General features: G+C 40.3%; 1 protein-coding gene across 5 annotated transcripts in view; it reads left to right on the forward strand.

Moving 5' to 3' along the window:
* The window catches only part of CDH8 (cadherin 8), a 236,167-nt gene that overhangs the window by 195,151 nt on the left and 23,354 nt on the right, over positions 1-17,662 (forward strand). For all 5 annotated transcript variants that reach the window (XM_083514956.1, XM_083514958.1, XM_083514957.1 and 2 more), the window contains 2 exons: positions 5,889-6,010; positions 14,539-14,656. In XM_083514956.1, the coding sequence (XP_083371082.1) occupies positions 5,889-6,010; positions 14,539-14,656 (240 nt within the window). The remainder of the gene's footprint in view (positions 1-5,888; positions 6,011-14,538; positions 14,657-17,662) is intronic.

Raw genomic sequence — 17,662 nt, forward strand, 5'->3', positions numbered from 1 at the left:
ACTACTGTGATTCATAGCTAGGAGGCTTTTGCTATTACCTGGGTTAATCACAATAGCCCCCAAGTAAGAAAAGATACTGCTATGGGCTTCAGCTCCTGACTGGAGGATTTTGGAGCAAACCATTGTAGAATGATACATTGTCCAGGGCATTCTGGAAAACATATATAGAATTTATTCCTATGAAATACATCAAAATGATTTAACCATCAAAACATCAGCAGTAAAATATATATTCAAGAATTGCATATATAAACGCGAAACCAATTGCATATACAAAAACAAATTCAAATCCATTATAGATACTGAAGCTGCCCTCCTAAAGGAGATCACAAATGCCAAATTAAGGGCTAGAAGCCAAGATAAAAAGGCATGCCTCCTTGGAGAGAGCATTCCACAAGTTGGGAGCCACCACTGGAAATCCCTGTTTTCATGTTGCTGTCCTCTGAATGAAATGCAGTGGGAGGGAGGTCAAAAGGGTAGGTGCCACCACTTTGAAGGCCTGATTCCTGAATCATACAGAAGAGACCTCATAATGGCACAGTGATCATAAGAGGTCTGATAATGAATTGTGGCAGGTATCATTCCCCACTCCCAATCTTCTTCATCACCCATATATGATTCAGGTACCGATTCAGTCTGTTTCAGGACATGGCAATGGGAGTAGGTCACCATCTTGTCCTACAACTCTGACAGCAAAATATTTTGGGCTGACGCTGCATTTTATAGAGCAACTGTTTGTTGTGTCTCCCAGGGAATTAAAATTTACCCTTGCCTCTGTAGTTCCACATTGCCTATCAATCCCTCACAGAGTGAGTGACCTTGCAGGATGTGTATCACCCCTGAAGGTGAATCAGCACAAAACCTGAGCATCTTTAATCAGATTTGTAGATCATTGGAGTACAGCTGCTTATAGATTTACAAGTGTTGTCCTGTGAAATTGATCACAAGTCTTTCACCATGGGAAGCAGTGTGCCTAGTCCTCTCTTCCGACATGCACTGGCCTTAAATACTATTCTCAGTCTCAGCACTGTGATACCATTCTTCTAAATTTTATCCAACCAGGAAATGAAATGAGAATGAAAGCCATAACAACACAGTTTAAAATGTGAACTTATGTGTTCTGTTTACTGGCTGCAGTCCTATGAACCCAACAGAACTTCTGAATAAACATGCACAGGATTTCACTGCTCACAGCTTTGAATTTTTGCTTTCCCTTTTCTCCAAGAAGTTTAGGATGGCACAAATAGCTGCCCTCTCCCATTTCCATCTTACAACAATCCTGGGAGAAGGTTAGACTGAGAGATGGTGACTCAGTTAGTGTCACCCAGTGACTCATGTCTGAGCATTGGCTTGAACCAAGGTTTTTCATCTGACACTCTAACCAATAAGTCAAATTGGTTGCTGAGCAACGAGGGTGGGCTTCTGGAATTTAGGAAAATGTAGGTATTAGCTTCTGAAGAGAAACCAAGCAAAACATGCATTGCCTTAATCCTGGTAGCTAGTTATCAGCTGAAGGAGTCATGATTCTAGTTTGTTTCAGTTGCTTACTGACAGTGATGTGTCTTCTGTTTCTGCGTTACTGATCACAATGAATATAAAGTCACTATGGTGAAAACTATGGCCACTGTTCTCCATGGGCCTTAAGAATACAGGTGGAGTGGAAGTTGCACATAGAGCTGCACATGAGTTGAATGTACCTATGCATAATCATATAAAGAGTTATTGCCATTCATTTGATAATGACCCTTGAAAAGTGGACCAAAGAAATGGTGACTTTCAACATAGCAAAAAGTGTTTTCAGCTTTCTCTGTTTTCAGCTTGCTGCACTCAGCTACAGTGGAAAACAGTGTCCTATTGCCCATATTGAAGTAAGATTCCACTGCCCATCCTTTCAGCTTCTGTATGTAGCATGGAGGGGCGGTGGATGTTTTCCCAAACCTGGTTAAATAGGAGTATTCCAGAATTGAATCGGAGACAGTTTTCAGCAGTTTTTAGTTCATTTCTGTATTCCCTATATATAACCAATGGATTGATCCAATTCATTGACGAAGCATCAAAAAGAACACAGGTGATAATTCCTAATGTAATCGCACAGAGGATTCTTTTTGTGTGTGTGGTGAGAAAACACATTCCTGCACATTGGCAAAGCACTGCACAAAAGTAATGATGTAGATAGTGGTAAATATGATCCGCTCCCCTCTTCTTTTCTTCTGCAGTTCTTTGTCAATACCTATGCATACATTGATAATGCAGAGAGAGAGAAATCATAAAGTTAGCTGAAGGGCAAATTGTGCATGCACAGCACTCTCCCCCCTATTTTTTTTTGGGGGGGGGGGAATGAAGCACAAGGAATTTCTACTTTCTCAGAACCACTTTAGAAAAGAAGAATTTCAGAAGCTTCCCTAATTCTAGTTTTTCTCTGTTAATGTGCCACCCACAGAAACCTTACCCTTTATCACTGTACTTGAAATTAGGTAATGTTGTTGTACATGTCACTTCTGTATTGCTTAGTGCACTCTGTTTTTTGCAGATTAAAGATTGCACTGAGGATTGGTGGGTGGGAGGGAGAATAGAATAAAACAGTACAGAATAAAATTAAGCTACTGTGCAGGTAGGCTATCTTGTTAGGTCCATCAGATACAATCTTGATAAATGTGTATCAAATGGAAATATTAACACTGGAACTTTGTAAGCTTGGGGAGGGGGAATGAAGCATGCAGCCAAATCAGCAGTGCATTTAACATTTTGGAAAACCTGTTCCTATTTATCACAATCTGGCCCTGATTTAATGCTTTAAAAAATTGTATCAAAATCCAATGGGGTGGTTTTCCGATTTAAAGCACTGTGCAGTGTGAGTCTGATTTATGACTGTGGTTCATAATCCAGCAAAGTGATAAGTACATGGATTTCTTTTGGTGGGTCTCTTTTAGAATTTACTAATTCTAAACATGCTTATTTGGAAGTATTGGGTTTGCATATAACATTTCATGTTTTGAGGGATAGCACCACTTATAATTGTTCAGTTGCATGGGTACAGCTATCTTAGTTTTAAGCCATATCAGGATCCAGCCCAAACCCTTAAATTCAGCATTACTGGATCAGACTGCAAGTGCTTCCTGTGAGAAATGCTCGATCTAATGCTATCCTTGCTCTGCTTACTTACTACATGTGAGCTGCTTTTAATAAGGAACATTTTAAAGATATTCCCCCTCCACAATATGGAGTGATGTAATCAACTGGGTTAGGTTGGAAGTGGCTCAACATGCTATTTTACATGCTCTATGTACCTACTTTGCAGACTGTAGGTCAAAGATGGGGAACCTGTGGTCATGGGCATAGCCAATGTGGAGGGGAGGGGGCAGCTACCCCCCTAGATCAAGTAAGTCAATAAAAATGCTTAACTAACTGAGGTTTTGCTCCCCCTAACATGAAGCCTACCTCCCTATGCCCGTGGGCTATGCCCATGCCTGTGGTCCTCCAGATGTTTAAACTCCTCTCATCTCTGGCCATTGGCCATTCTAACTGGGGCTGATGGGAGCTGGAATCCCACAAGTGGACCACATACTCCCCATTGGAGCTGTAGAACATCAATCCCTAGAATTTCTTAGAGCCTGTAGTTCATGGACAAAACAAATAAATCCATTATGATTGTTGTATGCAGTGTGCAGCTATCTAGGGGTATCCCCTTTTGGAGGTTTCTATACTCAGCAAGTTCTTCTCTAGTGTTTAGCAAATTAATTCTTAAAGTGAATTCTCACCAAGTTTCTAATTATAATATCTTTAGGTTTAATGTTTGTATTTCAGATGAAAGACAAACATTTTGGGGGCAGTCACAAGAGGCATGAATAATTTCTTCAGAAGCTTATCTAATTAATTACATTCCTCTGTAATGTCTATAAAATTTGAACCACCATCATTCCGTTAATTTAGATAAAAGGAAATCTTTAGTGTTTAAATGTGACACTTGGCACTAAGAAACCAATGCATTCATTGTTTATGTATTTTTTTATCAACTTTAGATAAAGAAAATGCTTTTGAAATGTTTTGAATACTCAGTTTGCATGCAACTTAATTCCCCTCCTCACCCTCAGCAAGAAGTACATTATTGTTCCATGTTAAACATATTCATGGTGCATCAATGAAGGCAATTAATTGCATGAAATCTTGCCGACCAATGTGATACATTGCATATTATGATGACCAAGTATACAGAGTTCTCACGCTTTGTCATGGTGCACCTTTCTAATATTCCTAAAAAGAAAGGAAAGGCAGACAATGACTCACTAGCATGTACTTACACTGTCCTCTCCTTAGAACTAATCAAATTAGAACTAATGAGGGCTCTAGAATGAGGGACTGTAGTTCAGTGGCAAGACAGATGATGAGCACACAGAAGGTTCAGCCTGCAGTCTACAGCATCTAATAATCAGAATGCACAATACTGAACAGGCAAATAGCCTGACCTGCTAAAAACAAGCATCTTCTGTTGCCCTCTCCAGAATGTATAAGTTGCTAAGCAGAGGGTGAAATCCTGCTGCTTTGGCTGTGTGCTGCTGTTTCTTTCTGGGAACAGGCACACAGCCAATGCAGGATATTGCCCCATGCTGTTGCCCATCAGATGGTGTCGCAAATCACATCACCCACTGGGCATGTGGGTAAGGCTTGGGGGAAATGGCCTCATGGATCAACTTGAGCCTCTTGGCGGGCAAATATTAGTTTGTAGACTGGAGGTTACCCACCCTGCCTTCTGCCCTTGCGTTCAAAGCCATGATGGAATCACCCATGCCAGATAGATAGCAGGATATTTATTTTCCTAGCTTTTGCCTGAACTTCAGGAACCAGCATTGAGGGTTTGTTAGCTTGCTGCTAATTGGTTTTTGCTCATTGCAGATCTTACTAAGTTAACAAAGGTGTTGCCCATTTATTCCAATCAATGTCTCATGTAGTTATGGTGGGCACAAATTGTCTTTTTTTACTCCTTCTGTAACAGAAATAGTCAATCTTACCACCTACAACACATTCCAATAGCTTAATAACCTAATTAGCCCATGGATCAGAGGTCCCCCACTACTGTTAATAAGTATAAACTAGGATGAACTGATCAAGATTTTATGTGGGAATACATCCATGGACTAAAATTAAGACATACATCTGAGTAAATATATCTAGCAATTGGGCTATAAAGAGAGATGTGATAAATTATAGCTATTAATGGGGGTCAAAGCTTTTATTTCGACTTTACAGAACCTTAATGAACAAATATTTCAATTCAAAACAACATTTCTGGATGAGATTAATGAACTTGTGTTCTTGCATAATATCAAAATGTACTCTCTCTCTCTCTCTTCTTTCTTCTTTTACCTACATCAATTCCACACTTCACTTTTCTAACAAAATCTGATTAGAGTTGGATTGTCTTTCTCCCCCATGCCCCCCCTTTTTTGCCAAGCTGAAATAATAGATGTGCAGTCAGGCTGGCTAATAGAGTAAAATGGCAAAGATAAGCAACGAAATAAATCTTGGTTGTTTACAGCCTCTTTTCCCCATGTAGAATGCCCTTTATCAATAAAACAATGCAAACTTCATCAGAAAAAAGAATCTACCAATTTAGTCCAAGAAGGTCTTCATCAAGCTAATCTCCAACAAACGCTGTTTGCAATAAGGATTTATTTGCTGTCTCCCTTTTGTGAAACTGCTGCCCATTCTTCTTTATCTTTTCCCCTTGGCCATTGGATAAAGCAGCCCAATTATTGGAAGCAGAAAAGGCCCAGCAAGCTTTCAGCACAGAACTGTCTGTCTACCTTGGGTCCTTTATGTCATTAGTATGAAATGAAGTGTGCTTACCTCTCTTTTTTCTTCTTTTCCACACTGTGTTTTTCTTCTCTTAGGAAACCCCAGTCAAATATCTCGAGTGCCTGTTGCTATCAAAGTTCTTGATGTAAATGACAACGCTCCCGAACTTGCATCAGGGAATGAAGCCTATTTGTGTGAAAATGGAAAAACCGGAAAAGTAAATATTTCTCTGTTGTCCACACTGTATAGTCGGTTTGCCCTACTCCCCAAAAAAACCTTCCCTGTTCCCTGTCTGTTAATGTGAGTTAAATATTTCCCTGATTATGTGTGAAATTGAAAATAGGAAGGTATCTTATACTTAGACCAAGCTTAGACCACTTAGTACTATATAGACCATGAGTAGAACTCTCTCCAGATGTTTTGGCCTCATTCTCCCAGGGTCAACATGGCCAGTGATCAGGGTACCATATGTGACAATAGGGCAGCTACAGGAACCTCAGGCCCAAATGTGGCCTCCCACGCCTCTCTATCTGGCCCTCAGAACTTTCTATAGGCCATACCCCTCCAGGGCCCTACTTCACATCACAAATCTAGCTGGAATGTGTCCTTGAACTCTGATAATGTCTCTTGCTTGTCTCGATGGCACATAGGGAGATGTGTGCAAATGTGTTAGAAAATAGTCTAGTGTACAAAGGTAAACAACAGGCCAATTTCTCCACCAGTTTCTGCCTCTGGTCTAGTCCACCACTGGTACATGGATTTTGCACAGCTTTCCAGAATGGAATGCAGCCCTCGGGCTGAAAAAGGTTCCCCACACCTGTAAGAGGGAATGGGAGTTTATGGTATTCCTAGAAAGGAAGTGGAGGAAGGTAGTTAGGCAGAGTCAGGCTTGCGCTCCTGATAATCTCTCCTGCTCTACACTCAAGGAATGATTTAGTTGCACATTTCTTGCTGTCTGTGCTACTGTGACATGAGCTCTGTTCGCACAGTCAACATACTGAGAATGAAGGAGAATGAAGATGACTTGAACATCACTCCAATCTCCATGTGTTCATTTAATGACGTGAGCAGATCTTACACATGCAGAGACTGAATGTAGGCTGTCTGCACATGATCAGGAATTGTTTGCGTGCTTTCTGCATGGCCAAGCCTAAACATCTATGGTTTATGAACAAGAAGAGTCTATTTACATGGCTGACTGAATGGGTATATAATTCAGGGGCAAGGCTTGAAACCACTAACCTGCCATAAGCATTAAATCTACCCATTGTGCAGGTCACATGAGCAGACATATCTGCCCCTCCCCCCCCCCAATGGCCACAATTGTTCTGGATTTAGATTAAAAGAGGAAATGGAGCCTTTGTAGGACAGAATTGTTCGCCATCTCTCTGGTATAAATAAAAGTTGTGGAATCATGATATTTTATACTTTCTTAGAAAAACTGTTTAAGAAAGGGTGAAATAAGGCAGGAACAAGGTGGAAAGGAGAATAGAAGAGGCCTGGGCATATAAGGGAGAGAAATGTTGAACAACTCCTCTACCCTATCCTAGAAATCTGGATCCACAGTGCCTGCCTTGTCCATCATTCAGCTTGGAGTTGTGTTGAATGATGTAACGGAACCTAATCTCCTAGGAAGCAATATAGCACAAATGAAACAGAATCGTTTTTATTATCCAGCTTGTGAAGACGCTGAGTGACAGAAATCCGGAGCTTTGTAGCTACCTCATTTATTTCTGGGTAGTGACATTTTAATTTAAATAAACAGCAGTTGACAGCATGACACTAGAGTTGTTAATCCAGCTATTCTTGTGCCTCGTGGGTGTTTGGCATTAAATTCACCATTTACCAAAGCAGCTTACCTGATAATAGAGTTAGAATTTGTTTCTTATTGTGGGCCTATACAAAAACTATGTGTGCCAAGATTTGATTGTTGCAAACAATCCACATTTGCACCTTCCAGCAGTCATTTCCGCAGCTCCTTCCTGTCCTGGTTACCCAGTTTATAATAGTAAACAGTCTATCAAACCACTGAAGAGTGAGATTAGTGAAATGTGGCTCCTAGCAAGTACCAGGCATTCACTGAACATCTACTGAAGTCCAGATCCCAGTGAGGTGGTGTCAGGGCTCAATGTGCATCTGCTGAGGCCCACACTCAGCAGGGACCCCAGTGCTAACCCCTGAACACCCCCATCCTGCTTTTCTTCCTCCTGGTGATCACTGTCTTTCCACTTCTCCTATCTAAGCAAGTGAACAGTGTCTAGAGGAAGATGATCAGAAATGTTCTTGCCTTACCTTCACATATTTCAGAGCCTGGGGGCAACCACTGAAAAGTTCTCTCACGTGTAACCTTTTGCCCCATCTCAGATAACAGGAGAACTCTATGGATAAAAATGTAGTTGAAGTAGCTGGAATGAATTCTAGCTACAAAGCTGGCAGGGATGTAACAGCCCTCAAGTAAGTGGACATGGGGTGAGGGTGGGGGATACAGCCATGACTTCATCAACTACTTCATTAACTGACTAGTCTCATAAAGTCCTTGTCAGAAAGAGAAAAAAGATCTGAACAAAAGCTCTGTGTTGCAACTAGATCCTGCACACTAACTCTTTCTACCCTTGTTGAAATTTCAGTTTGTGTTTGCTCAAAATGAAATTTAAGAGAAATAACAAGAAAAGCTTTATTTCAGCTGTTCATTGCTTAGGGCTAGATCAAGTAGCTGAACTTTCTCTTTGCATATATGTGTGTGTGTGTACACACACACACACACACACACACACAGTGGTACCTCGGTTTTCGAACGTCTCAGAAGTCAAATGTTTCGGTTTTCGAACGCTGAAAACCCAGAAGTAACTTCTTTGGTTTTCAAATGTTTTGGAAGTCGGATGGTCTACCAGAATGGATTACATTTGAAAACTGAGGTACCACTGTGGTCTGAACAAATCAGTGATAGGAGTCAGATGCAGGAAGGTAGCAGTCCATTCAGAAAGAAACATTAATCTCATTTTTGAGTAGAATATACCACACTCTCTTTCCCCAATATAGCCTCCTGGTTGCCATAAACCAGGGGGGGAGAGCAGAGTTGAATCTTCAGGCACTGGGGTGGAATCCTTAGTCTAACATCTCAGGGGGGGGGTGAAGTGGTGCCCCACCTCCAGAACAGTGTGACCACAGGCGTACTCTGTCAGAGGTGTCTAGTTGGAAGTCTCTGTCCAAAAGCCAAGGTGTGTGACAAATGGGCCATAGAACTTCGTTCAGCAGTGTGGAAGAGCCATCAATTTAGACCTGTGTCTTGTGATGGACCCATTAAGCCCATGATCGACCCTGTCATGCCTCAGCCATCTACCAAAAGGCTGGGAGAGATATGCACCCAATCCCTAAGCCAAATTCTACCTATATCTGGAATCAATAGAGTTGTGGCCAGTTTAAAATCGCAGAATGTTGTCCTTTTCCAGTTTGTTTACCTTCTTAGACTAGGCCTTGCTCTGAGGGGAGAGATCACTGCGAGTGGGACTGCAACTCTTAACTCTGACCTCTTTTGCACTTTTGCTTTTTCTTGTTCCCCTTTTCTGCCCCCCCCCTCGCTGCCCTTTTTTAAAAAAAATCTCTAGCAACATTACTGGAATGTTCATGGTAGGGCAAGGTGACACCCATTTGGGGATCCCAACCTTATATAGCAATCCAGTGCTATATAAGGATAGGGGAGAAATTCAGTTCACATTAAAAGGCAAAGCTATCAAATTCACACTTTCTGAAACAATATGCAAAGTGAAACAGCCATCTTTCATAATTTAAACTTCTCTGTATTTTGAAATGCAGTTCTCTGGCCGGGTAATGTGCACGAAAATGCATTTACTAGGTAAAGTATGTATATAGATGCCTGTATCAGTGAAAATGACATACAAAAATGCATTATATTAGGGGAATTGTTTTGCAAAAATGTGTGCACTAGGCAAAATTGCACACAAAATGTGTTTATCGGAAGAAATGTGCACTCCGGCGTTGATGGATTTTCATGATGACAAAAAGAAAAACAGCACTTGCCAACTGAATTGGAAATGTGTAGAACTGAAGACTGCAAAAAAAAGAGAGAAACTGGTGGTACCCAAAATTTACAGGATAGTCGTGCACCAGAGTACCAAGAGAGAGTGTGAAGTGGGTGGGTGTTTTACAAATAAATCAATTTCAAATGCAGATTCACCATAGCGAGCATGTGGGAGTAAAAATAATACAAGAATAAACTGAATATAGTAGAGGCCCTCCTCTAGATCTGAATTCTCTTGCGTCTTCCAAATAAATTCTTGATCATCTGACACAAAGAAAGAATGTGATTGCTTTCTACTATCTGAATACATTTACAGATTTGTAGGTTAACTTAACAGCTAAGTTAAATTGAGTTTGAATCACCTTAGGGGACTTGATTACATCTCAACCTCTTAGAAAACCTTATTTGCAGTCTGTAAATATACTGAGTGAACCATCTAATGCAGTTCATTCCTCCACGTGTTCTATTTTGGGTCCTGATATAATTGAGAGTGGCAACCACGACTGCCGGTGACGTGACAGAATGCATTAAAAACTGTTGATGTATAACACTGCCAAATGAATTCTTCTTGCTTTTATTCTGAACCCATAATAGCAGAATGCTAATCTCAGATCCACTGGAAAAGCATGTCACTTTCTGATTTGCATTCTTTACACAAATCTGCAAATTTTAAAAAGGCAGCTCCCCACCCCTTTCTGCTTTTCTATCGGCTCACACCAGACAAATTTACTTAGTTTTACTTATTGTTTAACAAAATTCATATAAAAGTTGACTGTAGTAATACCTCTAAAAAGTTTACAAAAATATAAAAATGATAAAAACACAGTTAAAACAGTTAAAAGGTTTAAAGAGAATTTAAATTAACAGTAAGTAAATAAATAAATAAATAAAATTGTCCAGTAGCACCTTATAAATTATTATTATTATTATTAGTCATTTTGGACTCACAGCTGTCCATGGAGGCACAGGTCAATTCTGTATCCAGGGCAGCTGTCTACCAACTCCACCTGGTACGCAGGATGAGACCCTACCTGCCCGCAGACTGTCTCGCCAGAGTGGTGCATGCTCTAGTTATCTCCCGCTTGGACTACTGCAATGCGCTCTACGTGGGGCTACCTTTGAAGGTGACCCAGAAACTGCAACTAATCCAGAATGCGGCAGCTAGTCTGGTGACTGGGAGTGGCCACCAAGGCCACATAACACTGGTCCTGAAAGATCTACATTGGCTCCCAGTACGTTTCCGAGCACAATTCAAAGTGTTGGTGTTGACTTTTAAAGCCCTAAACGGCCTCAGTCCTGTATACCTGAAGGAGCGTCTCCACCCCCATTGTTCTGCCCGGACGCTGAGGTCCAGCGCCGAGGGCCTTCTGGCAGTTCCCTCATTGCGAGAAGCAAAGCTACAGGGAACCAGGCAGAGGGCCTTCTTGGTAGTGGCGCCCGCCCTGTGGAATGCCCTCCTATCAGATGTCAAAGCGATAAACAACTACCTGACATACAGAAGACATCTGAAGGCAGCCCTATTCAGGGAAGTTTTTAATGCATGACATTTTAGTGTATTTTTGGTCTCTGTGGAAGCCGCCCAGAGTGGGCAGGGTGCAAATAATAAATTATTATTATTATTATTATTATTATTATTATTATTATTATTATTATTGGCCAACTAAGTTTGTTCTGGTATAAGCTTTCGTGTGCATGCACACTTCTTCAGATACCTTCTTCAGATGCATGCACACAAAAGCTTATACCTGAACAAACTTAGTTGGTCTATAAGGTGCTACTGGATAATTTTTTTATTTTTTATTTATTTTTATTTCAACTGCGTGAAATAACCTACCTGAAAGTTTAAAAAAGAAGAAGAAGATTTTTCAACACTGATGTTTCTGAATAGGCTTGCCTGATCAAAAATGTTTTAAGCACACCTCAAAAAGAATACAAATAGGTGCATTCCTGACATGAATTGGCAGGGAGTTCCAAAGTGTAGGTGCTGCCACACTAAAATAACAATTTCTTATAACTGCAAGAGTATTGTATGGCAACAGTAATAGTGTCAGAAGAGGTCAAGTGGGCATATGGGAGAAGCAAAAATACCCTATATATTTTTCACAGAAACTCAAGGCATCTTACAATCTACAACACAAAAACCACAGTAAATCATAAAACTTTCTCTGTTTAAATAATGACTCGTGACAATGTGGTGCAGGGTTTTCAGAAGAGAAACTAATACAGTGGTACCTCAGGTTACATATGCTTCAGGTTACAGACTCAGCTAACCCAGAAATAGCGCCTCAGGTTAAGAACTTTGCTTCAGGATGAGAACAGAAATCATGTTCTTGTGGCACGGCGGCAGCAGGAGGCCCCATTAGCTAAAGTGGTGCTTCAGGTTAAGAACTGTTTCAGATTAAGAATGGACCTCCAGAATGAATTAAGTACTTAACACGAGGTACCACTGTACTGCCGACTCCAATCCAGACTCTGTTTCTTCATTATAGGAAAAGATCAAGGCAATGTACAACAATGTGAAAGAACAAGAATGTGATGACTGTTTCTTCAAATGTTATTCTTCAGAGCATCACCTTACCACCACCAAGGCACACTTTTTTCTTATGCAGATTGTTCTGGCAATTCACAGTGCTGCATATACTGAAAGCAATAAATTGTGGAAAACATTATAATGACAGGTCAATCACTAATGCCCCCCTCCCTTTCATTCTCTTGTGCTGTAATCTCCATGCTGCAAAGTGCCAAGGAGTTACTATAATAATGGTCATTCATTAAGCAGTCATTCAGCACACAGAGAAAGAGATAAATATTACTTACCTTTAGCACAGTAAAAAGAAAAAAGAAGAACAGGGCACCAAAAAGGTCTTGGGCCTTTGCCAGAGCCCACAAAGCAGGAACATTTGCAGTTGCCTGCATGACATCATATTTGTATATGTGGTAAAATGCTTCACTGTATGCATTCCATGTGCATAAGGGTGAGGTGAAGGTTGCTATGGGAACCTGAAGTCTTAATTTCTTGACTTGAGTATCTGAAACAACAAACCTGGCACACACACACACCCAACACTATTTCATATGACATCCCACATAACTTGGAGGAAAGCAGCCGTGTTGAAGAGAGTTAGTAAAAGAAAAAGCAAATGTGAAGATGAGTGAGAATTGCAACTTCTCGTGTAAGTTTGGTGGAAGATTTTAATGGAAGCTTATAACAGAGATTCAGAAGATTCAAGCATTACATTTAATAAGACTCCATCTACACAGTTACTCAGCCTAATCTTGCTTTAATCTTAGGAAGATTAAGTTGGGGAGATGGCATGATAGAGGTTTTGTAAAATTGTGCATGCTATGGAGCAAGTAAAAGATACATTTTTTCCCTCCCTCATAATACAACAAATGGAGCCCTTCCATTAAATTGGCCGACAGTAGAATCGGGAGAGACACACAAAAAGTACTTCTTCAAACAAACGTAAGATGTGGTGAAGCTGGAAGTGGGCATGAAAGAAAAAGTTTTAAGCAAGCGTCTAAGACATAGCACCATAGATCAGTGGAGGCTGGTTCATTACGCCAATGGGGCACTGTCCCACTAACCTCAGTCTGCCCTGAAGACAGCCTCCACCTGCCTGCCTCAAATGTCTCTTATTAAAGATGCAGGCTATGTTTTCCCAAAATCCTCTGGATTGTTCTCAGATAGTTTCCAGATTAATTTTCAGACTGAGATGCGATGAGCATTGGAAAGTGGCTGGGTGGCTAGGTAGGTAGATGACACTGGAGCCAAAATGTCATGGATTGCAAGCAGTTATAGCCTTTGACATTTCTATGCAAGGACAAAACAATATATGAAATAATCTGAGAAATTATTCACAACAGCAGTAATTGGTGAGAACACAATCTTCCTACCTTCGCTGTGCTAATTTAACACCTGTCAAAGGACACAACGTTAATAAACAGTGAAGCTAATAGCAACTACTCATCCAACACACTCATTGTTGCAGAATTGCTCAACAGGGAACACCTGGAGCTTCTTAGAAATTAATGCGGAGCACAAAACAGCTCAAGTTACACACTTTTAGGCTGCAGGCTCCATCATACTTGCTCCAAATTGAGGCCCATTGAAACCAATGGGAATTACTATGATGCAAAAAAATGGTTAGCACAGGGCTGTTATGGATGACTGAATTTTGCAGGAAGTGAACTATATGCTTATCCCCTCCCCCTACCCGAAATCAAGAGAATTTAAAAAGTGCTTAGCTTTGGCAATGATCTCTTGCTAACATCTGCTGAAAAAGCTGCTGTAAGAAGGCACAGGAGCAAAGGCTTGTAAAAGAGTTGGCAATCCTAGATAAGTCTAGTTTTATCATGGGTTGGATCCAGACTAATTATTTTAGCTGGATTTAAATATCATTGGAATTAATGGGGCAAGCTAGTCATTACTTGTGCCATTGATTTCAGTGGGAACTATGTCCAACAAACTTAGTTCACATCCCCCTCAATGAATTTACTGGGATGTAACTGATTTAAACTTACAAAACAATCCTATAAATGTTTACTCAGAAATAAGTCTCATTGAGTTTAATAGGGCTCACTTCCAGGTAATTGGATGTAGGATTGCAGCTATAATTTTGTCCCCTTCCCATGTGCAGTTTAGTTAAACCTGTGAACTGATTTTGATTTAGATAAAACTTTTTGTTTTCTTTATCCTGTTGTAGGTCATTCATACGATGAGAGCCATTGACAAAGATGATCCTAAAAATGGACACTATTTTGTTTACAACCTTCCACAGGAAATGGTGAACAATCCAAATTTCACAATTGAGAAAAATCAAGGTAAATATATATAATGCATAAATATAACACAATAAGAGTATCATGTGCCATGTTTTATTTCTTTCTGCTTGCTTTGTTCTGTTTATTTTGCAAATGTCTCTTTCTCTTCACAAACAAGAATTTGGCTTCAGTCTTTTTCAAAATGTCTGGGACTGGTGCTGAAAGTCACAACTTGGGTTAGAGTGATTTTAAGATATGGTAGTCACCAAGGAATTTAAAACTTCCTAGGACAGATTTATCTTCTAATTGGATTGTGGCTAATTCTGAAGTGCTGGAAATATCTAGTGTATTGATTTTTTTGTTAACGTCATGTAGGGATCAGCCTATTTCCTCTGTTCTGTTCCTTCTCTGTTCTGTTGGTTAGGTCTGTTCTCCATTCCACTCCTCCTGAATTTTTATGTTACAAGAACATTTTAAAATATTGCATAGAGGAGGTCACTGTTTGTGTATTTGGAATGTGTCACAAAGAAGTCTATGTATATATACAACAGCATATACAGTGCTATTTTTTCTAGGAAAAGAGGTGCCAGAACTCACCAGGAATGCCTCCCTTGTTTTCTTATAATGACAATGGCACCCACCTGAAAGGTGCTGGAACTAAATTCTGATGAATTCCTGCTGGAAAAAAGTCCTGAACATATGTAGAGGTCTTTTATATTCTGGGCGATAGTGGAAAAGGAAGGAACACATAGGTGTGCATAGCCATTTTCTTTCTTCATTGAATAAGTAGTTTTATATAAGCTACTGTTGAGCTTTCACTCTAAAGTGGAAGGAGTAGAAATTCGTGATTAGGCTGGACATATAACAGCTTGACATTTGGGCATCTAGAAGAAAATAAGGAACGGAATAACAATGAAAAATTATACTATGTTATGATATTGAAATGGTGTGCTTATCAATTCAAAGTGCTGCTTTTAATGTATAAAGTCTTGTGCAGTTCAGGATTCAAATACCTCTAGGACCACCTCTCCCCACATGAACTGACCTGGACCCTGTGATCATTGTCTGAGGTCCTTTTCCTTGAACTTCCTCCACAGGAGGCCTAGCCCTTTCAAGCAGTAGCTCCCTGCTCATGGGATGCTCTTCCCAGGGAGACACACTTGGCTTTTCCCTTTCCCTTTCCCCTTTACCACATATATCCCCAATCAACCACTTCAGTCAATGGAACTGACACAGTTACAGGTACTACACAATACCTGCTCTGCATTTGTAAGAACTTGATATTTTACTGTGGCAGCACCTACAGTTTAGAACTCCCTGTCAATTGATATCAGACAAGCGCCTTCAATGTATTCTTTTCAGTGCCTCTAAAAACATTTTTGTTTGGACAAGGCTACCCAAATTTTCAGAAAGCTGATGCAAGATTTAATCTGTTTTCAATCTATTGTTCTTTTAACTTTACAAAAGTCTTAAATTATTGTTGTTCATTCTTCCTATGGATAATTTCATTGTTTTAACTTTTTTTGTAAACCAAGCAGTGTGTAAATTTTATGAACTAAATAAACAGACCCATTGAAATTAATAGACATGACTAACTTAGGTCCCTTAGGTGGGTTTACTCTGAGTGTGACTAACATTGAGTAACATTGAGTCAAAGGACTCAGTGACTCCTCAAATAGAAACCTATCTTGATGCAAAGCCAGCTGGAGTAAAGGAGAATTAGTATCAAGCATGTGCTAAAAAAGGGAGGGGGGCAATAAAGTTGTTAGGTCAGCAAAGTTTGAAGGACAGCTTACCTTAGCATTGCCATTTGAAAAGGAAGGGCACACTTTAATCCTGTCACACTCCAGAATTGTCATTTCATTCACACCGTGGAAGGAAGAAGACAAATTTGGATCCCTTTTCTACTGTCATTGAGTTATAAAATTTACCCTGGCCTCATTTCCTGGCACACAGATTTACTTGAAGGTCAGGCAGCAAATGAACAGTAAACAGTCTTGAAAGATAATTTTCTGAATGTGTGGATTGTCACATTAGGGACTGCTCTTCATTGGTTTGATTGATACAGTCGCCAGCTGCACTTAAGTCCCTTAAGCAGTGCATATCCATGGATGGCTCGTGCATTGCATGTGTGCTGATGTGCAGCTGACTTGCTGAATCTTCACTCTGCCTCCGAAGCACCATTTCAGATTTCACTGGATTGGGGGGGGGGAGGGTGGAGAGAGGAAAGCAGGGAGGGCAAAAAGGTTTTATGAGACAAGATTCTCAGTCAATGTTTTCAGTCAAGGTCTGATCTTTTATTTATTTGTTCAAAATTATTAGGTTGTGTCCAACTAAGCCCTACTCAGAGTAAATCTATTGAAATTAATGCACTTAAGTTGCCCATGTCCATTAATTTCAGTGGATCTACATCGAGTGGGACTAGCCTTGGCAAAAAACCTGCATTTATTTTTAAAAATGGAAGAATGTGGACTAATATGGGGCAAAGCTAAAGATTTTGCCAGCAAAATGTCCCAGTCTTGTACCATCAGGACGTGTCTTCCCCACCCCTTCATAATCAGGGGAGCAACATTTTTGCTTTGAAAGGCAACATTTTATCACGAGTCCTCACATATTTAAGGGTGAATCAAATGCACCAGTACAGAATGGGAAACACCTTAGCTTAGTAGCAGGGACTGTAGTTTATCACAAGAAAGTGAGACAGTGTTTGATGCAGCTGCAAAATTGGCTAAGGCAACTTGCAGTTGGGTGTTGTGGTTAGAATGTCGCCATAGAACCAGGCAGACCAGGGTTCAAATTCCCCACTTGGCCAAGATGCTCACTGGGTGACCTTGGGCCAGTAACTGCCTCTCAGTCTAACCTACCCCCACAGGCTTGCTGTGAGGATAAAATGGGGAGGAGGAAAACTATGTATGCCACCTTGAGCTCCTTGGAGGGAAGCTGGGATACAAATATAAATGCAATAAATAAAACCAAAGCAAACAAACAAATTCTAGAACCATTGGGTTTTTTTTAAAAAAAAATCACATGAAGTAATAGCTCCATCCCCTCACCCACTTACCACTA

Source organism: Podarcis liolepis (genome assembly GCF_965112155.1).
Source record: "Podarcis liolepis genome assembly, chromosome: 7".
Classification (NCBI taxonomy): Eukaryota; Metazoa; Chordata; class Lepidosauria; order Squamata; family Lacertidae; genus Podarcis; species Podarcis liolepis.